Source organism: Ricinus communis, chromosome 10 (assembly GCF_019578655.1).
Source record: "Ricinus communis isolate WT05 ecotype wild-type chromosome 10, ASM1957865v1, whole genome shotgun sequence".
Taxonomy (NCBI): Eukaryota; Viridiplantae; Streptophyta; class Magnoliopsida; order Malpighiales; family Euphorbiaceae; genus Ricinus; species Ricinus communis.
Window position 1 is genome coordinate 10,774,072 of NC_063265.1, and position 23,845 is coordinate 10,797,916.

General features: G+C 32.1%; 3 protein-coding genes across 3 annotated transcripts; 2 read left to right on the forward strand and 1 right to left on the reverse strand.

The window, feature by feature from the left end:
• The first annotated feature begins 2,053 nt into the window (after nt 1–2,053).
• On the forward strand, nt 2,054–3,783 carry LOC8268212 (phosphoenolpyruvate carboxylase kinase 2). Its single transcript, XM_002521923.4, has 2 exons — nt 2,054–2,915; nt 3,284–3,783. The coding sequence occupies exons 1-2, from the start codon at nt 2,132–2,134 to the stop codon at nt 3,328–3,330; spliced, it is 831 nt and encodes a 276-aa protein (XP_002521969.3). The 5' UTR covers nt 2,054–2,131; the 3' UTR covers nt 3,331–3,783.
• A 4,024-nt stretch (nt 3,784–7,807) lies between these two features.
• LOC8268211 (serine/threonine-protein phosphatase PP1) lies at nt 7,808–14,840 on the reverse strand. The gene is made up of 4 exons (XM_015721078.3): nt 14,289–14,840; nt 10,851–11,410; nt 10,297–10,569; nt 7,808–8,137 (listed from the first exon to the last, which is right to left on the reverse strand). Exons 1-4 carry the CDS (start codon nt 14,461–14,463, stop codon nt 8,114–8,116), a joined length of 1,032 nt encoding a protein of 343 aa, XP_015576564.1. The 5' UTR covers nt 14,464–14,840; the 3' UTR covers nt 7,808–8,113.
• A 2,293-nt stretch (nt 14,841–17,133) lies between these two features.
• On the forward strand, nt 17,134–20,489 carry LOC8268210. Its single transcript, XM_015721036.3, has 7 exons — nt 17,134–17,400; nt 18,050–18,193; nt 18,331–18,398; nt 18,499–18,549; nt 18,625–18,684; nt 18,769–19,221; nt 19,981–20,489. Exons 1-7 carry the CDS (start codon nt 17,277–17,279, stop codon nt 20,017–20,019), a joined length of 939 nt encoding a protein of 312 aa, XP_015576522.2. The 5' UTR covers nt 17,134–17,276; the 3' UTR covers nt 20,020–20,489.
• Nucleotides 20,490–23,845: the final 3,356 nt, after the last annotated feature.

Sequence of the window (23,845 nt, forward strand, 5' to 3'; positions counted from 1 at the left end):
AGTTTCTAGTGTACTTACAAATTCAGTCGAATTAATCAGCAATTAAGAGAAAAGAATGACATTAATCAAACTGTTAATGTCATAATATGGCAAAAATGTAAATAGAGGCAAACTGTTGGAGCAGGAAAAAGTTTGTTTTAAGTTTGACAGTAGAAGAATAGCCTCTGTGGGTAAATGAGATAGTGAAGATTATGGATCTCATCATCCTTGAATTCTCTCTACTTATTCTCTGTTATTAAGACAACGGTCCATACTTTTTTAAACTGTTATTTAGATTTAAATTCAATATTACTTTTGATTATTATCTATTTAATTATCCAGTTTTTTTAAAACTTAAAGCAAGCCCTATAGCAAAGTGACAAGCAATTGTACCATATTATTTTCTTTTGTTTTTGTTGTTTTTACCTTTCCAGTGGAATTCTCTTATCAGAAAAAAGAAAAAAAAAACTTTTCTACTAATCAAACCTTCTTATGCTTTTGAAATAGTAAGAAAAAAAGAGAAAAATTAAATTAAATAGTGAATCAAAACCTAATTAATATGGTAAAGGAGTTTTTTTTTTTTTTTTTTTTTATACGAGATTTAATGGGCAATGGAATGCACAGCAAAAGTTAGTCATCGATTTACTCATATTATAAACGCGAAATCTGAACCCTAAATTCTAAATGAGGCTCCTGTTTTTTCTTTTTGTGTGCCAGTTAGTTAGTTAAACCCATGGACCTCAACAGTATATTTTTTCCAGAAGTTTGAAAGAAAGTAAATACAAAAGAAAAAAATTAGCTATTAATTCTGATTTATCCTAATGTACTATTGATGTATGTTACCATATAAATTTATAAATATTTATATTAATTTAATTTAATAATTTATTAACATAATTAAATACTAAATTAGTTAATTATATATCTAATATTTGATTATTGATCAATTAAATATATTATTTTTATTTATTAAATTTTTTATCTATTTTTAGAATTTAATCAATAGTGCTTGATAATTATAAAATTCAACTATAAAATTTGATTTATAATAATTTAAAATTATATATAAATTTATTAACAATCTATATTAATAAAAAAATACATAAAATAAATAAATTATTTAAAATATTATTAATTAATAATTTATAATTAAAGAAATAGATTTATAATAGTAAAATATCATTATAATACTCTAGCATCATCTTTAATTTTAATTTTTTTTTCTAGTCGTACAATAACGGAACTAAATAGTATACTACTTGCTTCACTTTGCTTTCAACCAATGCACCATTGTCTTTCAAAATTCGAAAGTAAAATCTTATATTATCTATCGGTAATTATTTGCTAGATATTTCTCTATCAGCTTGAATTCATTGAATTTAAATTTAAAATTTTATATTTTTATTAAATCTTCTAAATAAAAGTTATTAATATAATTATAAATCCGATAAATATTATAGCGTTATTCTAATATACCATGACAATACTATATAAGTGTATAAATATTAATTTTTTTAACATAATTAAATATTAAATTAATTAATTATATATAATATTTAATTATTATTAATTAAATAAATTATTTTTATTTATTTATTTTTAAAATTTAATTTATGATGCTTGACAATTATAAAATCTTAATTTATTAAAAATTATATATAATTTTATTGATAATTTATAATAGAACAAATAAAATAAATAAATTCATAATGCCAGAGGGCTATAATGTAATCTTGTATATAAAATAAAAGTGAAGTAGAAATAAAATTCAAATCTGTTAAAATTTAAAAATTAGAAATTTCAAATGGAGTTTGAAAAATTCAATCATATAATGACGTAAACAAATAACATGTGAAAAATAAAAAAATATGATTTAAGGCAGACTTTTCTCGTTCAAAGAAAAAAAAGGCAGAATTTTCTTCTATTTCTTTCAAAAGGCGGTGCAAATTATTTTCAAGAAAAGAAAACACAAACGTGGCGGGTCTTCACTCGATCATAAGGCCAGCCCACCAAATAACCGAATATTCGCTTATCGCTCTGTTCACTATTCTCTTTCTTCTATAAATATAACCAAAACCTCAACTAATTCAGTAACTCCTTCAAACCAAGCTCTCAGAACGCCCAAACAAGAACCAGAAAACCCCAAAAAGTAATGTGCGACACATTGAAGAACAATTACCAGCCGTGCGATGAGATTGGCCGTGGCCGATTCGGTACAATCTATCGCTGTTTCTCTCCGATGATGAAAGATTTCTTTGCTTGCAAAATCATTAACAAAAACCTGCTCGCCGACCCAACCGACCGCGAATGCCTTGAAAACGAAACCAAAATCATGACCATCCTATCTCCGCATCCAAACATTGTTCAGATCCACGACTTTTACGACACGGATGACTCTATGACCCTAGTCATGGAGCTTTGCGAGCAGTATACTCTTTATGATCAGATAATAAAGAGTAACGGAGGCTTAAGTGAGGCCAAGTCTTCTAGCGTGATGAAACAATTGCTAACCGCAATTGCTCATTGTCATAGACTCAATATTGTGCATCGGGACATCAAGCCTGATAATATCTTATTTGATTCTAGGAACAGAGTTAAATTGGCCGACTTTGGTTCGGCTGATTGGATTGGAGAGGAGAGTACAATGAGTGGTGTTGTTGGAACGCCGTATTATGCAGCGCCGGAGGTCGTTTTGGGAAGAGAGTATAATGAGAAAGTTGATGTGTGGAGTGCTGGTGTTGTTTTGTACGTTATGTTGGCTGGGATCCCCCCGTTTTACGGTGAGACTGTTGAGGAAATCTTTGAGGCGGTTATTCGAGGTAATCTTAGGTTTCCGCCTCGGATCTTTAGAAACGTTTCGCCGGCGGCTAAAGATCTCTTGCGAAAAATGATTTGTAGAGATGCTTCGCGGCGGTTCTCAGCTGAGCAAGCACTACGTAAGTTTTTATTTCTTAAAAAGTATTTTTCTTTTTCAAGAAAATATTCTGCTTTCAAGAATCCTTGATTTTTGATTCCAAGAGTAGTTAAATGGTTTATTTTTTATTTCAAGAATAATTATTTAAAAAAAAAAATTTGAAGAATACTTATTGTTTCTTTTGATGTTAAAGAATAAACATTTTCTTGATGTCAAGAACTGTGAATTTCTTGATTTCAACAAAAGTGAATTTGTTGATGTCAAGAACAGTGATTTTATTTATTTATTTCAATAATTAGCTTCCTGATTTTGAATGCTTGATTATGATTTCAAGAGTGTTTAATTTCTTTCTTCAAGAATGCTTACTCTGTGTTTTCGTTTGATTAACAGGACATCCATGGATAGTAAGTGAAGGAGATACAATTTCAATGGACTAATATGCCCCCAGTAAAAGCAAGAAAATACCACTCAAACCCCAATGAAGAAGCATCACAACTTATCACCACCTGTGTACATAATTTACTGCCTATCAAGAGTGTGAAGCACGACGAAACCATCATGGGTGCTTCCAGAAATTCAGTTTTTTCTTGAGAAGAAATGGACAAAAAGGGTCACATGGGAGTGGCTCTACTACCAAAAAACTGAGCTGTTTTATTAATTCTGTAATAAGCTTGTTTTGGCTTTTTTTGTTTATGAGAATCTTGACAGAGAGAGAGAGAGAGAGAGAGTGTAGATATGTAAAAGAATCAGAAGGATTGAGAATCCTGTCTTTCCCCTCCTTTACTTTGCCCTGTTTTTTTTTTGGACTAAAGGAAGTGAGAAAGCTAAAGAAGTTTGTAACCTCTACTTTTCTTGGAGTATCTTAGCTATTTTCCTCTTTTGAGCATGAATCATGTTTTGTGAATGCGATTCTTATTTTAAAATCTTGGAATATTATGGATGTGCATCTTTTTAATTGATTTTGGTGAAGGAATCTTAGCATATTTAAAATCCTGAATATGCATCTTTCCTGGTTTCGGTGCTTGTTCTTAGTGCATTGCCAGAATATTCCTAGGTTTATACCATTTTGATTTTGAAAATGTGCAGCATAGGTGTTAGCAAGTGGTGGAGTTAACACTCATTTGTTAAAATAGTAAAAGAGGCTGAACATGGGTACACTTAATTTGATAAAGAAGTCCGTATAGTGGCGCTAAAGCATATGCTTTCAATTATGCGTCTGTGTCCCTTTTAGAATTCTTTGCCCCATTTGTTGGCTTAATGAGTGGAATTGGGTGAGTGTAATTGTCAAAGCTTCTAGTAATTTCTGTCAATTTGAAAATGGAGTTGCACTCATGCAAAGGCATCCTTTTAATTTGAGGGCATTGAGAAACATTAAATGGTATGTGTCTTTATCTGGTTGTTTGATGTCTTATACGATCTTTACTATCTCTATGTCTTCTTTCGCGGCTCAAACATCCACACAAAGGTGGGTATTAGGGAATAGGGTGAGCTTGGTAAGGAGACAAGATGAAGACGGACAGACCAGTATCCATAATTTGATGAGGAAAAGCTATTAGCCTTTTACTCCGTAACGCAACATAATATGATGAATAAATAAATAAATATACCACGTCCTTTTCACATGACCAATCAATTATTGTGCCCTTGTTGCAATATTTTATATTTTCCAGGGCCTGCCAGCTCCACTTTAGTTCACGAAAAAACTCGAAATTATACATATATATATTTAAAAATTCAGGTGTGAAAGCTCTTTGATAACTTATCATTCTACTTTGCTTGGGAATCATGGTGCTGGTGGTTGGTGTAGGACCAGCAGCAAGTACGGACCACCTAGAGAGAGAGTGAGAGTCTTGTTTGACTTTTTAACTGTTGATTTGTTTGGTAATTCATGAAACTGAAGAATCCATGTTCTGGTCTTTTTGTTAGGTTTGATAACAGATCTGCCATCTAATTGATAACTTATCTTTAGGGTTTTCATTTTCTTGGAAGAATCTGGTCAATGGTTTCACATTATTTGCAAATTTCATCAAATTTCAATCGGAAGACAGTGCATAAATATGAAACTATTAATCTAATAAACTGTCAGTTTTTGTTTCCCCTTTAAATTCTTCATCGCGCCTGAACCAATTGTAGAGCCCGCTCTTGAATGCCAATAAACGCAAATTAATTTTCTTGTTGCTTAAATCATGATTCTTGAAAACAAAAATGATGACGAATTCCTCTTAATCAAGAAAACTGTTCTTGGCAGTGAAGAATAGCATTTAAAAGAGTGCAGTACTAACCACTGAGTACTAAATAAATATCCATACATAAACCCAATATGCACCTAATGCATGTGCCGAGTGCTGAAGATTGGACATCACCCATGTGATGGGTTTGTCATCTGCCAACAAATTAATTTCTCTTGAATAGTAACTGACTACTGTACTCGGGGCTTATCTTTTCTTCTTTTCAGAGCTTAATCAAGGTCTCTTTCTCTTGTAATGATTTCTTCTGCCAAACCAAACCCACTTTGTTTTCGTGACTAAAACGTTAAAACTCTTATTTGCCAAGCCAACTAGCAAATTCTTGTCTCTAGCTTAATGGTCATCCTCTCACATATCAGCTACAGTATGATGAAACTAATTAAAACGGACCACCTTCTCAAAGGAAATATAGTCTGATTATGGGAGAGAAGGTCTCTCCTGTAGCTTCTAGAAACGTTATGTGGAGGGAGGCTTTGAGTTACAAATTCACACGGACGTTTGGTTAGTACTTTTGTGGTGTGGCTGTCATGGATGATCCTCCTTACAAATGCCCCTACAACAGTCTTTTGATGTAATTCTCAAGTTAGCAGCAACTTTATTAATCAGCCAAATTTAAAATTAATTCGTTTATTTATGAACCCTGAATAATTTTAAAATGGATTAAGTTTAATTTTAAATTTTAAAAATTAAATTTTTATTTAAAAACAAATTCGAATTTGAGCTTGTCAAAATTTGGCAAGTTAACAGAATATATTTTTCTGGTTAAATATATATATTTAGTTGTATTCCTCCATTGAAAGAACATAACGGGCATCAATATGAAAACTCTATGCAAGTCGGAAGCTTGCTGAAAAAGAAAGGGATTGATCCAGCAGAAACCCAGATGAAACTGTAACAGTAAAAACAGAGTAGCGGTGCTTAATAATGCATGTGCAGTGAGGCGTCTTTTGATACCCATTTTCGGCGTTGGGATATGCAGTTACAGTCAGCAGTTGAAGCCTATTTTGACGCCAAGTGTACCTGAATCCCATGGCAGAGGGCATTTGACAGTGATACACAACACGTAGTCAGTCGCCGGCCAGAATTGGGTCTAAAATTCTGATTAGCAGTCAATAAAATTGTGCCTTTCTTCTTCAATTTTCAGGTCTGAAATTATTGGTTATTATTTATTTTGATTTAGTTTTCAAAAAGTAATTTTAAAATAACAAAAAGATATCTGTCTAACTTGAGAGTCTAAATTGACTAGTTTAGTAAACCATAGAATACGAAATAGACTACTGATAACAGAAGCCGTAAAACATGGAGGTGTAACCGGTCAAAGTGATAACCAATACAATAATATTAATAATGGAATTGGAATTGGATGGTCCATCCATTTGAATTAGGACACTAAGTTTTCTTGCTTTTTAAAAGTCCATATAATAGTCATCAATAGAAAAGAAAAGACGTTTTTGTGTCCTTCCACTTTATCTCTTTTGTTACTTCGTCACCCTCAGACCTGATTTTATTATTCTTATTCTTGTTATTATCACTACTGTGTTACAATTACATAAAATAAAAATAAAAATTAGGAACAAATATAAAATATATTTTTAAAAAATAAATACAAAAATATATCTTATAGTTTAAATATTTTATAATTTTTAGTATGTGTTTTTCTTTAATAAATTATGATAAGAAAATATTTTTCCTTATTCAAAAGTTTCAATTGTTAAAGGTTTAATCATCATTTCTCTGTGTTTGATAATGTGATTTTAAAATTTAACAACTTCTTATTTTATTATTTGATTATTAAATTAATAACTTTATAAGCTACAATTTGAATATCAAACAATAAAATTAAAAATTATTAATTTTTAAACTCTTATTATCAAATATGAAAAACATAATAGTAATGATTGAAGGAAATGAACTTAGCTAAATTCAAGCAAAACAAATTATTTATAACCAGATTACGGTTCTGATTACAAATTATACAGCAGTGAAACCACATAAAAATTCTACCCATTCTCATCTTGAATTCCCAAAGAAACTTTTCATCGTCACATTTAAAAATGAGAATAATTTCACATGCACCAAATGAATAATTAATATGTAATTATTTAAAATTAACTTTGGTATTAATAAAAAGAAGCTTATGAACAAATCTTTAAATGTAAATGGTATTTAAAGTATTCATGCACTATTATCCTTTGGATTTATTAAGAATAAAAAACACCAATAGAAGAACACGGATTTCAATGACATAAAACCATTTCAATAATCCTTTCCGACACTTTTAACAATGACACTTCTCCTCCACCAAAAACCAAAAGGCAGAAAAACCCATGAAGCCTTGAGCTTTGGAAACAGAACCACACGAGCAATTTATTGTGGGAAATATTATAGTATTGATTCAACACAACACTTGTTTATGCTTCTTATCTTCAAGAATCATGACTGCAATTCACAGAAAAAGTTTGATTCAACACATTCATTATGATATCAATTTCAGAAATTCTTCACTGTCTACTCTGTTTCAAGTCCTCAAAATTGGAAACAAAATACATCACCAAGAGTTCACTTGACAAATGAAAACATGGAAAAGTTAAGACCACACGCCCTGCAGCCGAACTTCAATCACCAGAAAAAAAAAAAAAAAAAAAACCCTGTTCCCTGACATGTTTCATGATCTCAGAGATGTGCAAAACATTAAGGATTAAGCGCAACACTGAAATAATTCATAGCGGCAACTCTAGCAGCTATTAGTGTACAATCAGGAAGAGAAGGCGAATACAGCCTTCTTTCTTCAACCCCAAATTTATAGAAAGGAAAACAAATTCTTTTAGCATTAGTTTCTATTTTTCTCTTCCAATTTATACAATTTCTGCATATTATAAATGGAACTAAAATGGACCTCAAAAGTTTCCAGTTATAACAATCTCAGCGTGTTTGTGAGCCAACTAAGCTCCGACTCTAACCAGATGCCCAACTGTCATACTTTTGTACCCAGGAAGGACTGCAAAACCAAAGAGGATTAATACAGATTAGCAATAGAAGCAAGCAGCTATACTGAACAATCATGCATTTCGAATGCAACAACGGATACACAGAAGAAAGCAGCAACAATGCCATTTGATTTATCAAAGATATCAATGCAGTATGTCCGCCAAATCCAAGCTGCATCATCCAAACATCCCAATTTGAAGTGCAACACAAACATAGATTCAGTACAGGACATATATATATATATATATCTTTCCTTTAAAGGGATACATATATGTTAGAAGAACTGTTCAAAAACAAGAGACTTAAAAGAGTCCGACATATGAGCAGTAACCACGTTATGATGCATATCAGCAGCAATTATATCTTACCAAGTTACTATAAGAGGACTGATTTTTTAATTACTAATTATAATATACAGCTAAGCTACCTCTCTTCAATAATATAGTTAGTGGTCAAACATCAGAATTATTTGCACTAAGATATCAACCCCCCTGATAAGGTCTTATGAACAGGATTTCCCACTTATCCAGGATATTTAGGCTATCTAGGAATAGGCATTAAGGTTAGAATGTCATTGGTGATAGTTCTATCCATAATAACAAATAAACCTTGTAATTATAATCACTACCATAGGTATACAATTTTACATGTAAACACCAACTATACTGCCAAAACAAGATAGAGGGAAAGAAAGAAGACTAGTAGAGCAATAAAACAATGTGCAACTGAATTAGGTAGAATAACACCTCAAAGAGTCTTCCCTTTTCTAGGGTCAAGGAAATGGAGTAAAAGAGATGGCAAGAGAAATAGCAGATTTGCATCAGATAAACAAAGGTATATGAAAGGTCAAACTCAGAAACCTTCTATGAAGTTTTCTCTATGTGTTCCTTTCACAAGAACTCAGTTTAAGTCAGGTGCGGTGAGATCCACAGATCTGGGTTAAACCCAAAAAAGAAGTCCAACCAGTATGGATCATCAAATTGATAATTTACAAGAGATTCAAATTTGACTTTGCTTCATCCTTACAATTTAAAACATGGGGAACAGAATTGTGTCAAATTGACCAACTTAAATATGGAATCAGTCTGATTCAGAGAACAATGCACAGATCCAAGCCCAGCAGTGTAGCTCTGAGCTTACAAGTAGAGAAGGAGGTTCACGTGTTCTATTTCTTATTAAGTTCAGGGTTGCTAAGAATCTTAGACTGAGGTGTCAATCAACTAGTTAGATATAATTACGATATATGCCAATATATGGGTAACTGTCCAACAGTGTTCTAGGCCTTGATCTAACTAGCACCAACACCACGCTGCTGCTGGACACGGAACTGAGAACATCACAACTGTGAGCAAAAACTACCAAATTACTGCTACCATAAACTACTGTATGCACTCTCACCAGGAAAAGTGGCAACAATTAGTAAACTAGTAAAGTAGTAACCTCCATCAGGAAAATGGACCGCCAAAATGTAAGATTCAGATTACACTTGCTGCCATTCATAATTAACTCCACAATTACCAATTTCATGGGCATTTTAGTAGCAGAACCAGACTTCTCAAATATACTTTCATTCTTTTTGTCATCAATAAAATTTCACTCACAGCCACTTCATCTTCCACGAAACATTGCGCTCAAAGAAGAAGGCATAACAGATGAATTTAAATAAAGTTTTGGTTATAATCAATGAACGAATATTGATGTTAGTTTAAAAACAGAAGAAACTATTAGCAGTATACAATAACTAGAGATTCATCCTTACAGAAGAAAAGGAGAAAGGAGGGGGGAAATGATAAGCAGAAAATTAAATGAGGAAACAAAACTGATGCACTAATTGTAAAGCATGGTCAACTCATTAGGCATTAAGCATGGTGGACTAATTAGGTATTCTGTTCATAGTTAGGATAAAGGAGAATAGAAGACATATCAGATAATTTGAGGCCAAAAGTTGAACACATACAACCTCCAGACATTAAAAATGGAAATATCTAAATTATATCTTCCGCTCACTAAAAGCACATAGATACTTGAGATCTGCAACAATCATCAATTACCAAATATAAAGCTACTAGAAAAGCCAGTATATAACATCATACGGCAAGCATTCTAACAAAAAAGAGTAATCTTCCATGAAAAAATGTTCATTCATGTCTTTCTAAGTTATGCATTTACCTTGACTCCTGCTGGAGAGTTTCCAGGCTTGGCTGTAGTTGTACTCCCAAAAATACCAACTCCTGAAGTGTTTCCAGGCTTTGCTGTAGTTGTGCTCCCGAAGTTAAACTTTGACTTCTTATCGGCAGGCTTTAATATTTGGAAAGAGCACATGAGCGTCTCATCCACACTCATCATAGCACCAGCATTATCAAATTCCCCACAATAATTAGGTGCTGAAAATATAGTTACAAGTTGTCGGTTGGCAAAGAACTCATATCCATCCTCCACAACCTGAAACCAACATATTAGGATAGTAATGAATTACATAAGGCATTAGCAATAATCAGAAAACATACCCCCAAAAATAACTCAAGACTGTACAGAATGGGCAACCGGAGCAATTAACATTATGAAGATATGGAATTTATGTGGGATGGGGGAGGGGAGAGAGAAGGAAAGAGGGAGGGAGGGAGGTAAGTGAACCATTCATAAAACATACATGGCTCCAGATTACTCATTTTGTACAGCCTTGAAGTAATTAAAACAAATTGAACAGATATACTAGGTAAAACCTGGTGAGCACGGCAAATGAGATCCAAATCATGCTTCTCAAGAAATTCTGTCACCTTGTCAGGACCAAAAGTATATGAAACTCCTCTGTCATTCATTCCCCAACCCTGAACATCTTTACTAGGATCTGACCATAGAAGATCACAAAGCAAACCTGTATCCGGTACATCAGTTGGGCGCTGTAAGTTTCTAATCTGATCCAAATGATTCAGGTCAGGAGAAAGACCTCCATGCATGCAGAGAATCTTCTCATCAATTAGTGCTGCCACTGGTAGGCAATTAAAACAATCTGTAAAAATCTTCCATAGCCTAACATTAAACCTTCTCTTACACTCATCATAAAAACCATATATTCGGTTTATAGAAGCACATTCATGGTTTCCCCTCAAGAGGAAGAAGTTTTCAGGATATTTTATCTTGTATGCAAGGAGAAGACATATTGTTTCTAGACTTTGCTTGCCTCGATCCACATAATCTCCCAAAAATAAGTAGTTTGCATGTGGAGGTAATCCACCATATTCAAACAGCCTTAGAAGATCAGAATATTGACCGTGGATGTCACCTGCATGTGATAGAAAGAATCCATCACTAATCAAGCAGTTCCACCAATCCATGGGCACGCACATAGCCATATAACAACTATAAATCATTAACTTCAGAACCACATCGGGAAGCAAAGTGCGCAAATCGCTACCAAGTTACCAATGTAGCATCAGTAAAAAACAGGAAGATGGTGAACATAGTAAAACCAAGATTAGAAAACGCATGAGAACATCAATTCAAGCATTTGAAGATCACAGGCCATTCACAGCTCAGGCCTTTCATATGAAAAACACAAAAGAAAAGGTTAATATAAACCATATAATCCACCAAAATGCATATTATAGTTTCAAAGCATAAAAAAGCTTTGCTATAGTAAATAATGTTAGAACAGAACATTTATGGCTAAAGCTTCCAGTCACTGTCATCTAACTTTTACATTGTTGTGCTTCTCTTGTAACAATGTCAGTGTGCACAAATTATTCTACAAGTACTATCAATGAGTCAACCACTTAAATGTATACCAATTACATTTTAAGTTTTCCTTTCTGCTCCTTTGTCAACGAGATAATAGATTCTACCCAGGAGCGGATGTAATAGAGGACTACTGGGGGCCAAGCCTGGCTATGCTGCTGATTCTACAAGAGGTTTGGAGGGTTACACAAAAAAAAACACAAAAGTGAAGGATAGGATAGACCCACCACAACTAAAAAGCAAGAGTAGAGAAAGAATAGCACTAGTCCTCCTAGGACCAGCACACATACACAAGCATGCACGCGCACACACTAGAAATACATATATAGAGGGAGTGTTCACAGAATTTGGTTTCCAGGTAAGCAACTGAAACTCCATTCGAGAGCAGAATCCTTGGTGTTTCTTTGTCTTTCCCTCCCCCCTCTAGATTCTATTAGAGGCACACACCTCTTCGTGCCAAAATGCCGAGAAAACATACATCAGTCTTCCTAAGATCCACTTGAAAAACCAATAAGCCTAGAGGATAAAAAAAAAAAAGACCCCAACAATTCAAAACATGAAAATGAAGCAGGCGAGCAGGAGCGGTACTACTATCCCTATCTGGATCACACAGTAATGAACAACTGTGAATTATGAATATACAAGACGTGATAGAGCAAATGGATCTCCAGCCACAGCCATAACAGATTCCCAAATAAAGAGAATGAAACTGCTGTCATAGTCCATATGCATTCAAGTCTAGTAACTCAACAGAATATGATTAATCAATTCAACTATACCAAGGAAAACCATAATTCAACTTGTAAGCAAGATTGAATATAGGAATGAATTTATTCCTATTGTAACAATTTATACAGCATCCATAATATAAACTCAAAATCGAAATAATCTACTTGAAAGTCAACATATTGAAGACTGAAGACACTTGACACCAATTATTAGTATACAAAAACAATTCACAAAATAATCACAACTTCTATTCAACCAAAAAATTTAATCCATTCTGCAAGTTTTCTATTAACTAATTAACTTAAAGTCACAAAAGTATATAAAAAACAGTAGAAAACCTAAACTAATGCAGATAATGAGAGTTCTGACAAGTCATAAACTTGAGTTCAATATTTTTACCAGATAGCACTCCGAGTAAAGCATTTAAGTCACTGCTTAAACACCATTTGATCAGTCAGGCTCTAATAGCAATCCAAATCAAACAAATAAACCAAACAAATGGTGATGTAGTCCAAATAATCCACACTAAGTTAAACTCATATAGAGCTTACAAACATTGGAATAGGTTTTGCTTATCCACTAATGACAAAATTAAAGTCAGAGACCTAAACGATGACAGGGGAGTTTTGTTTATCTCTAATCAACCATGCTCCCGCTTAAGAAGTCCACACAAAGATACTGAAAAACCAATACAATTCAAATCAACACTAGAAATCATGAAGGCTCATTACAATGTAAACATTGAGCACAAAAGTTCAAGCATAATTTAGTAGGAGCATGCCTAACACCCATATTGCAAATTGAGCAGTAGAATCATAATGAAGACAAAGATTTAGCCAAAAGCCAAAATTAAAGCATAAATGGAGAAAATCTCTACAGTTCATCTTAATGGAAGCCTTAGTCCAGTAAAGTTAAGATAGCTACATTCTAAACCAAACAAATGTTGGAAATAAAAGACAAGTTAAAGAAAGAAGAAAAACTTCTGTTAGCACAAAACAAATTCACACACATGTTCGTTAAACATAATCCACTTCGAGCGACGAGTACTCAAATCATATTGAAAACAAAACTCAACCTAGAAACTGGATGGCCTTAACATAAGCAATGTAATTGTCAACAATCCATCTTAGTAACAAATGTACAAAACAAAGAAAACACTACTAAATCAGACTAAAAGCTCTAAGAAACATACAAAACAAAGAAAACACTACTAAATCAGACTAAAAGGTCCAACTTCTTTCAAGACACAGACACACACAAAAAAGTAAAATACAACCACGAATCACAAAAAAGCAACTAAAACGAGGCATTTAAACCAAATGAAGCACATAGTAGTCTTTAATACTTAAATGGGATTGACATAAACCATGTAAACATTTATCTAAACAACATCAGTAGCTTCTATAATACTATAAAAAACGCAAGACAAGCCACCAAAAACATCCATACAAAGCTAAAATGAAACGCAGCAATCTTTAATCATCATAAATATAAACTGACTACAGAAAAGATGATAATAAATCACTAACCACTAGAAAGCACTAAAGAAATAGTTAACCTTACACAACAATTTAAACAACAAAAAAGAAAACCCACTCAAAGCATATATGTTAAAGCAAAAAGAAAAACAAAAGTAAACCCAAATGAGCAAAATAAATAAAAAAGACAACTGATTAATTAAAAAGGAAAACAAGTACCACAAATCTTGATGGGTGCTTCAAGCTCAAGTAAATTAGGCTGTTGCAAGAAAATCTCTCTAGACACAACACAGAGTTGTCGGATCTCGGCCTCCGATAGCTGAACTTGCTTTCCGGGTTTGCCCCGAACCTCTAATAGCCGTTTGATTATATCATCAAGAACCGTTTGGTCCATTTCCCTTTTTCTTTTCCTTAAAAATTGATTTTTGGTGAGTAATAAATTTAAAAAATATATCAAGAGCTTAAAAAAGTCAACGGTTATCTACTGGGTGTGATTGAGAGATGGAGAAAACAGAAAGCGATGGAGAGGAAGGGGAGAAGGGTATAATAAGCATGCCTTTGAAGAAGAAGAAGATGATGATGATGGTAGTGAGTGTCGTTTTATGAAGGGAAGAGTTGCGTTTTGGCAGGATGTGAACTAAAACTAAAAAGTCTGAAGAAACATATTAGATAGATTTTTTCTTTTCCGTTTGGATGTTAAAAGAGGGAAATTCTCTTTTGTGCAGAGAGGCAGAGTGGGGTGACCCTCTAAACTAATAATTTTGAGCAAAAGAAGTGCAAGTGTGTGTTTGTGTTTGGTGAATTTTCTTTCCATGGAAATATAATTTAGTATTTTTTTAATTAGTTTATTTATTTGTTAATGGATTTATCTTTTCACTTTTCAATAAAATTAATAAACCTATTTTTTTAAATTGTGAAAACTTTAAGAAAACAAATAGCTTGGCCAAATAGATTTTTTGGCATTTAACATTATATGATCTATCAAGAATTATATAAATATTTGTATTATCATTTACATTCCTTATAACATCAAATTACAATGTTAATATTATTATTATATCGATTAATTTAAATTAATTATTTATTGTATTAATGTTTCTTTTGAGAATATACCGTGTTAAATGTTGATATGCTAATATAATAGCTATATATTTAATGTGTTAATGATATTTTTATATTTATAATTACATATTTTTTTTAATTTTTAATATTAAAAGTTTCCTTTATTATTTATAATACATATGTTGCATTGATGGAGAACTTTATTTCATATATTTTTGTGATTATATTATTCATTTAAAAAATGAGTTGTTTATAAATTTTCACATCATATTTGATTCAATACATATTTATATTATGCTTATTACCCACACAACGTAGATATGATCATTAGTACAACTTGCCAGCCCTAAAATTTAAACTGAAACACTAATTACTGCTGTGATAATTTATTTTCTTTTTAATTAATTGAGCTGCATTGCCCTTCAATTTATTTTCTGAAAATAATAACAATTTTTTATTTGTTTACGGTGCTTAGGTCAAAGTTAATATATCGGGTGCCACTTAGGTTGGTTGCTTAATCGTAAGACGTGCTTCCACCATTTTAATAAGGGTTTGACTTTATTCAAGAGTGCACGAATGATATGGTAAAAGTCTATTATAGGTATTCAAAATTTTTGAAGCGGTGTTTTACCACCTGTAAGAGTTTTACTTTACACACTTTAAATTAACCTTAGATATATGTATATAAAAAAAATCTTAGTTAAATTATCAAAGAACATATCTTTGAATCATTTATGCCTCTTATAAATACCATACAGTTCATTGATTAGGTTATATATATATAAAAAAAAAATCTAAATTCAAATTATTAGAGAAAGATTTTTGAGCCAGTTTATATATTGATTCGGTCATATATATAAAAAAAAGTTTGATTTTGAATTATTGGAGATAGATATTTGAGTCATTTACAACTCTCACGAATATTATCTAGTTTATATATTGATTGGATCTCAATCTCAAGCTAAGCTATGACTCTTCGAATATTTTATAGCGAATGAAAACTTATACGATCGCATTTAGCAAAAATTACTATTGCTTTTTTTTTTTTTAACAAAAATAAAATTAATATATTAGGTCACGGGTTGCTAATATGCTTGGACCGATATAAAAAATTGCCTCGCTAATTGTTTAAAATAATTTATTAAATTTTATATGAAATTTTATTTATTATCATATTTATCTATATCGCAATCATTTAAAATTAAATAAAATTAGCATTAGAGTTTTGATAAATCATATAAAATCATATATATATATTATAAATAATTTCCATCTTTCTTGTATTTTCTTAATGAAAATTGACATATTTAACTTGGATAATAATAATAAGCAATTCGTAGTCCAAAGGACAAAAATGAAATGGTGAAAATGGCAAGGATGGATAAATTTGAATAAATTACAACCGAAAATCCGTTTCCAAATTCCAAATTGCGTAACAAAACAACTGTAAAATGTAAATGTACTAATTTTGGCAAGCATCAAAAGCCTCTATTACTATCATAATTGGACATAAAAGATTCATTACCCTCTTGTTTTAAAATAATATAAGATATTATAAAACATTATGCTAGGTTGACCCAAGTATAATTAAATAATTAACATACACAATGATTCACTGCTATATTTTATCTTTGATATATTATTATTATTATTATTCGAATTTAATTATAAAAATAAAAACTTATTATGTATTTAACAAAAATCTCAAATCAAATTCGTTCAGAGGAAGACAACTTCAAAATACATAATTTTTTATATAAAAAAGATTAGTCAGTCTTAAAATACATAGATCTTTTTTTTAACCTAAAGTCTATTTTTTTTATAACCTTAAGCCGTGAGTTCTTATCTAAATTCTTACATTCATGGTACCCACATATTAAAGTACACTTTGGCATTGCTAAAACTTATTATATTATTTTCGAATAAATAGTAAAGAAATAAAAAAGAAAATAGTACATAAAGTATATTTTATATTTGTTTTTGCGAAGAAAAACATTTTTTTTTAATGTCAATTAACGTGTTGATACCGTGTCTATCAGTTGATAGACGGAACTGAAGAAAAACAAGTTTCATCTTTAGATACCCGAATCTGAAATACCAGCAGCAAACTCCCAAATCAGTTGATAAAAAGAAAGAAAATCAGAGATGAGAGGAAGGAGCCACGGAAATTACACGAACCCATGTTTAACAATGCATCAGCCATGGGCTTCCCTTTTAGTTTATGGTATCAAACGCATTGAAGGCAGGTCTTGGCCCTCTCCCGTTCGAGGTAAATAGCTTTTTTCTATGTCAGACTATTGATACCCAGTTATTAATTAATCATGGGTATTGGTAAAGTTTTTATCTTTTTTGTTTGGTTAATGAGAAAACTGAAGAAAAACTAAAAGAAAAAGACTGAGACTTGGTTTCTGACTTAGCTTTCGAGTTCTACTCAAATTTGATAAGCTAACTGATATATATCAATGAATACCTATTATGTTTTATTAAAATCTTTTCTTGGAGCTTTGGATGAATTATTTTTTATTTATTTGTTAATTTGTTCACCATATAAATTTATGGTAGTTTTATTCTCTGAGAATAGAAACTTGAATGCACTCTTTTATTGCTAATTTATGCATTTTAAAGAATTGTGGCAGGGAAAGTTAGATTTCTCGTATGCATCGTATTTTTTTTATTTATTTTCTTGGCAAAGAAAGTTAAATTTGTATTATTTTGTTGGTGTATTAATACTACTTTAGTTCATACCAAGTTGGTCATCAATTTTGGGAATGCTGCTTAATTTGGAATAGAAGTTTTACCTTATATCAGTTTTTTCACCAAGATGAAACATTAGATATCAATTAGTAGTCCCTTCCCCATTTTACCCTTCTTCATCTGCTTCTTTTTGAATATAAACAATCATGTTTTGTCTTTTGAAGGCCGCCTGTGGATTCATGCTGCAAGTAAAGTTCCAGAGGAAACTACGATCAAAGCAATGGAGGATTTCTATAGAGAAATCTATGTGGTGAATGGCATTACTGATATTAAATTTCCAGAACACTATCCTGTTTCAAGACTTCTGGGTATTTCAGTTTTAATGATTTTCAAGGCTTTATTGTCATGTTTTTATGTGTTTTGTTTTTGAAATTCATGATAACAAGGTTGCGGCTTGGTGATACCACCCCGAGTCATTCTGAAAACTCTATTCACTGTTATATAGGATGTGTTGAAGTGGTTGGCTGTGTTAGATGTGAAGAACTAGCAAGCTGGGAGGCGATACCTGAAGGGGTGGGAAAATTAAATTTTATGATTCTATCCCTGCACTTATTTTTTATTTTATGATTCTATAGACTAAAATTGACTAATCTGGATACACGCTTCTCCACAGGCAAGGTTAGAAGGACAAACAGACTTTTGCTGGCTTTGTGAACAGCCACAGGTGTGCCTTTCACTTCTACCTGCAACTAGCTGCTTTTCACTTATTTGCTAATTACCTTTTTCTTACTATTTGTAGAAATTGCTGGTTCCATTTGAGATGAGGGGATATCAAGGTGTTTATAACTTGGAAAAGAAGGTATATACTGCAAATGATTGATGCATCTACATTGTGTGTCCACATCCAAGTTTAATATTGGATGAACATTTGTACCTTTGACAGATATTTGAGGCTGCAGTTAGAGGTCTTACCCCAGTTAAAGGTCCAATGCCAGTAACATTTCCCCTTCCAAATCCTTGCGATCCTTTTTCCTTAAAACCGGGCTCTATTTCCATGCAATTACTTGACAAAGCATCTCAAGTGGAGAAATCAGCAAGTCTCACTACAGCCATTGCTGGTGCACGTGCAGCAGCTACCCAGTTCAACAAGAAAGGTCAAAATCTCCCAACAAATAATGCCCAGAATAGCAATTCTAATGCTGCAAGAAGTGATCCAGTGGAAACCAAACCCTTGGAAGAACATAAATTGCAACAGGATAAATCATATGAAGATTTTAACGATGAATCTTCAGTGCCAAAGGAGACAGAGCAAACCAATTGCATCAAATATGAGGAAAGCAGTAGTCACAGTCGAACCCGTTTAGATATGAAACAGTTTCCTGGAGCACCTGCAAAGGTATTTTTTTCTTTCTCTTTAACTTATTGGTGGTAGTATTTTCTCTCCCTCTCTATATATGTGTGTGTGTGTGTGTGTGTGTATGTGTGTGTTTAGTTTTGTGCTACTTTGTCTGTTGCATTGATTGAAACCTTTTACCCTGTTTCAGTAAAGTACATGTCCAGGTTTGAACATGAAAATTAGTAAGCATGTTATGTAAATAGTCCATGTTCTCATAGCAATACAACATTTGTACTTGGGACCTAGACAGTTTGAAATCAAGCTACAATGGCTTATTTTTCATATGCAATGAGATTGCTAATTTATATTTGAATCTTGTATTTGGTTATGAATGAAAAGGATAGGTAATGGATCTGGATCCTTTCTGACAGTCCATATTCACCTGAAAGGGTTCAGATGGGATCTCCCTCTCTCTCTCTCTCTCTCTCTCTCTCTCTATACTTTGTGGGTTTGAGGGGGTTTGTCATAAGGTCTGTTGTGAATGTAGTATACTGTTCCAATGAATGAGAACATCTGATGCAAGCAAAATCTCTATACCCAGCTTGTCTTTCAAATTTCTTTGTCCTAGAATTATTTTTCATTAATTTGCCAGGATTTAGTGTGGTGAATGTACAGCAGATTTGAATCATTCTTTGACAATGTAATCTGGAAAAAAAAAGGAACAAACAGAAGACAGAAAAATAGGCTTCTTTCTTGTTTTTAAATATGAAGGCTGTATGAGTTTCAATTCTTTGACAAGTGCCATTGTTGGATTTCTAGATTTTTGCTGCAGCAGTCCGAGGGCTCAAGCCATCTTAAACTTATTCTGGTTCCTGTCTAGATCTCTAATGCAAGTGGCATCCAGAAGAAAGTCATTTCTTGCAGAGATGCAAGTTAGCTTCGGGCAAATGAAGATTTAATGTTTTCTGTTTTCTTCTTCTTCTTCTTCCTTTCCCCCCCTCTAGCACTTCTACACTAGTTTAGGTGTTGGTATTACTGGGGTTGCCAATGACCCATTGTTTCGGTAGAATATATAATTTTTTTAAATTTTTTTTTAACTAGGTTACATTTTATTAATAGGATTATTGTGGTAAAGAGGGGCTTTATAGAGTTGAGTTGTTAATAAGAATGTATCTGGATTCATGTAGATGTCACTGTATTGATAGGAACTTGTATTGTATATATTTTCCGTTTGTAATTCTCTTGACCTCGTGTTCCCCACAGGCCACAACCTTTAAGTTACCATCTGGGCTTGATAATGATCACCATGCTAGTGCTGCTTGCCATTATCCAGTGCCTTCTCTGGTTGCTTTCGTTTCGTGTTTCCTGCTGTTCTCTTTCTATAAGTCAAATGACTTCTCTCTTCCACTTTTTGCCTTGTTGGTATTGGAATTTTAACTAGTTTTATACCAAGTAAATAGAAGAACAGCACATAAATTCGTGTTTTATATTTGATATTGAAGGATTAATATAAATATAATTATTTAAAACTAATAAATATGTATATATAAGCCATTAATATCCTCTTCATTGATTACCACAAAATCAATGCAATGATTAAGTCCAGAAATGGCAACAGAAGTCACAATAACATCCAATCAAACATATCTTTACTATCAACATATCTTTCCTGAAAGCAAGTTGATGCTCCAAAAGTGTTTTTACTTTTTTCTACCAATTTGGGGGCATTAGTAATAGTAATAATTTTAGTTGAGAAAGCTAGTGGTTGATCAAACTCCAAAAATCAAAAGTTATCATCATGCTTATCTCTACTACATTCTATGAAAGTAACATGCAATGCAAGGGCTTGTTATTATTAGCTCAAGAACTATCAGGAGCCTTGCCAATAATTTATAGGGAAAACACTTGCTCGAACCAAAGGCCGCCTAACTGATACTTACTATCCAATCTTCATAATTGAGCTACGCTTGCCCCGTACAGTTGTAATTAGCAGTTAAGAAATGGTTCATATCCAATTTGACTTCAGGCCATAAATACTGATGATCTATATATTTTTAATATACGTCTGAATTGTAGTTTACTAAGTTAAAAGGAAAAAAAATGCAACACGACACAATATAGGGATACAAGATTTTCTAAAAAATTAGGAAACGAGACATTATAGAAATGTTATGTATATATATATATATATATATATATATATATATATATATATATATATATATATATATATATATATATATATATATATTCTCTAGATTTTGTACTATTGTCTTTATCATATAAAAAAATACAAATTAAATACAATTAATATAATTAGTCATGTTGACAATTATATAATTACTATAAATAAATAAATAAAAATATAAATATATATAGAGACTCTTAAATATAAAACAACTAAGAATTAAGAATATTCATATTATAAAAAAATTATATAATACGAAAGAGTTAAGAATCATCTGTATATAGAAAATAAAATAAATAGAAAAAACAGTAAAAGTCTTTCTTAAATAGAAAATTCAATTAAATGGAAAGTTTTTTCTTTTAAAAAAATTCTAAAAAATAAGTAGAAAGATTTTTTAAAGTTTTTGAAATGTGTATGAAGAGTTTCTGAAAAGTTTCGGTGTCCGAAATGCGTCCGACACGGAAATGTAATTCCATTTAGAGTTTCATGCGATCTATTATTTGAATAAAATAAATTATTTTCAGAATGAGTACAAGATTAATTTTTAAATAAAAGAAATAAATATGTGTATACTTTTAGACAATATTAATATATAGGAGTAACATTACAAAAATTTTATTCTTTTTGAAGTATAAGAAAAAAGAAAAAAAGAAAAAAGAAAAACACAAACAAAAGAAAATTGTGCAGTTATGGTAGCTCGTTGATTCCGGTTGGAGGAACTGACCTCATAGTCCATATAGAGGATTGTTTTATTCATTTATATTATCACTTTGAAAACTAAAAAGACCTAATCATTATTTACTAAGAAAGCCATCAGACTTGAATGAACACCATTATCCCCCTTTGGATTATTGGATATTTACCAAAAATCCTTACTTTCCTCTTCATATATATGTGTTGCTTTACCAGTCTTTAACTTCACATCTTCAAGTAGCAATGGAAGCTCGTGCTTATCTAGTTATAATCATATTAGTTTTTAGGGATGTGGAGTTGGCTCCACTAACTTGCCTTGGCAGCAAGGATTTCGCTTTTCGTAATTATAAGATGGAGCTTAGAAGATTGTCCTTGCAGGTTGTGAATCGGGAAGATCATAAAAGGTCTCTGCCTGCACCTGAAGGGTACTCTCCTCCGCAGGTCAACGCCCACTTTCACCATTACATACCAAGGAAAGACTTTCCACCACCAGAAGGCTGGAATTAATCCCGTCTCACACCATCACTTCTGGAAAAGAACATCGTATAGTTAGCAAAAGTGCATTTCTTAGTGCTTGATTAACAATATATATATATATATATATATATGTACTCCTCTTCTGTCGATCATCTTTTTCTCTTTCTCCTTCTCTAATCTGTCTAACTGTAGTGTTGTTTAATGGTCTTTCTATGGTATATGTGCATGATTATATATATATATATATATGGCTTCTTGTTTCAACTTTTTCATGTCTTGAATGATCTTGAAGAGAATGAATAATAAAATTATAAACCATTTAGAAATGGCTGGTTATTAAGTTGAAATCTTGAAAGCACCTCGTATGGATCGATGAACAATTAATCATCAATTACTTTTGATGACTTCAGAATGATTTAGTGCATGCTGTGATTGGTGATTGAAGATAAACAAGTGTAAACAACAAAATTGCCACAAGTTGTAAGACAGTGTAATAATTAATTGCTGGGAGAGCTCTAAGTCCAGTTACAGCAAATTAGTTGACTCCAAAAACTTTTGAAATTGCAGCAATGAATTTTGACTTAGACCATAGGAATAAAACCTAACATCAAAATTATTTAATTCTCTTTTAGAAATTGTGAATTTTTGTTAATCATTGATTTTTGATGGAGAAAAATATAATAAGTTCTTGCATCTACTTGCACCCATCATAGTGAGACCTAAGCACAAAATATCATGTCATATACTACATTTTAAGAAATTGCATCAACAAAAAGATTTACATCATACAGAAACAGACATGACTAAATTTACAAAGCAACTAGGACAATTTTGAGCAAGTCATTCAATTTCTTCATTTGTTCCTTCACAGCTTAATCCTTCTGCTTCAATTCCTTTTCCATTTCTAGAAAATCAATAACACCAGAGCATTCCCATATCTGTTCAAGTTATTAAGTAAATGGTACATGTGGTTGCTAAACCTCTCATCGTGCCACCTGAAGAATTTATTGTAGCCACCATTTTCGCACTTTGAGTACCTGCTGTTAGGGTTACTTTTAGACCATGACAGGAACATTTTCGCACGTAATCCACAAAAGCATTTGACATCATGCTCATCTTCGAAAGGAATTACCTGATCTTGTTCACCTTCGTTGTGCATTGCTAAAAGCTGATGAGTGCTTCTTCAACGTTTAGAGTTTTAAAAAGAGGATAGAAGTGAGGATGGGTATCTCGCTTTCATTTCATATTCACATCTAAACTTTAAACTCATGCACGTCATACTCTAAAAGCCTGCTGAATGCGTAATTTATTTTCTAAGAAAAACTA

What these genes read in the sequence shown, in the direction of transcription:
- LOC8268212 (XM_002521923.4), top strand. Translation starts at nt 2,132, where the DNA reads ATGTGCGACACATTGAAGAACAATTACCAGCCGTGCGATGAGATTGGC. An exon ending in CTCAGCTGAGCAAGCACTAC is followed by an intron (nt 2,916 to 3,283) that starts GTAAGTTTTTAT and finishes TTTGATTAACAG; the next exon opens with GACATCCATGGATAGTAAGT.
- LOC8268211 (XM_015721078.3), bottom strand. Translation starts at nt 14,463, where the DNA reads ATGGACCAAACGGTTCTTGATGATATAATCAAACGGCTATTAGAGGTT. An exon ending in TCATTTGCCGTGCTCACCAG is followed by an intron (nt 10,570 to 10,850) that starts GTTTTACCTAGT and finishes TGTTGGTTTCAG; the next exon opens with GTTGTGGAGGATGGATATGA. An exon ending in ACTCTCCAGCAGGAGTCAAG is followed by an intron (nt 8,138 to 10,296) that starts GTAAATGCATAA and finishes TTGGTTTTGCAG; the next exon opens with TCCTTCCTGGGTACAAAAGT.
- LOC8268210 (XM_015721036.3), top strand. Translation starts at nt 17,277, where the DNA reads ATGAGAGGAAGGAGCCACGGAAATTACACGAACCCATGTTTAACAATG. An exon ending in GGCTTTGTGAACAGCCACAG is followed by an intron (nt 18,550 to 18,624) that starts GTGTGCCTTTCA and finishes TACTATTTGTAG; the next exon opens with AAATTGCTGGTTCCATTTGA. An exon ending in TTTATAACTTGGAAAAGAAG is followed by an intron (nt 18,685 to 18,768) that starts GTATATACTGCA and finishes TACCTTTGACAG; the next exon opens with ATATTTGAGGCTGCAGTTAG.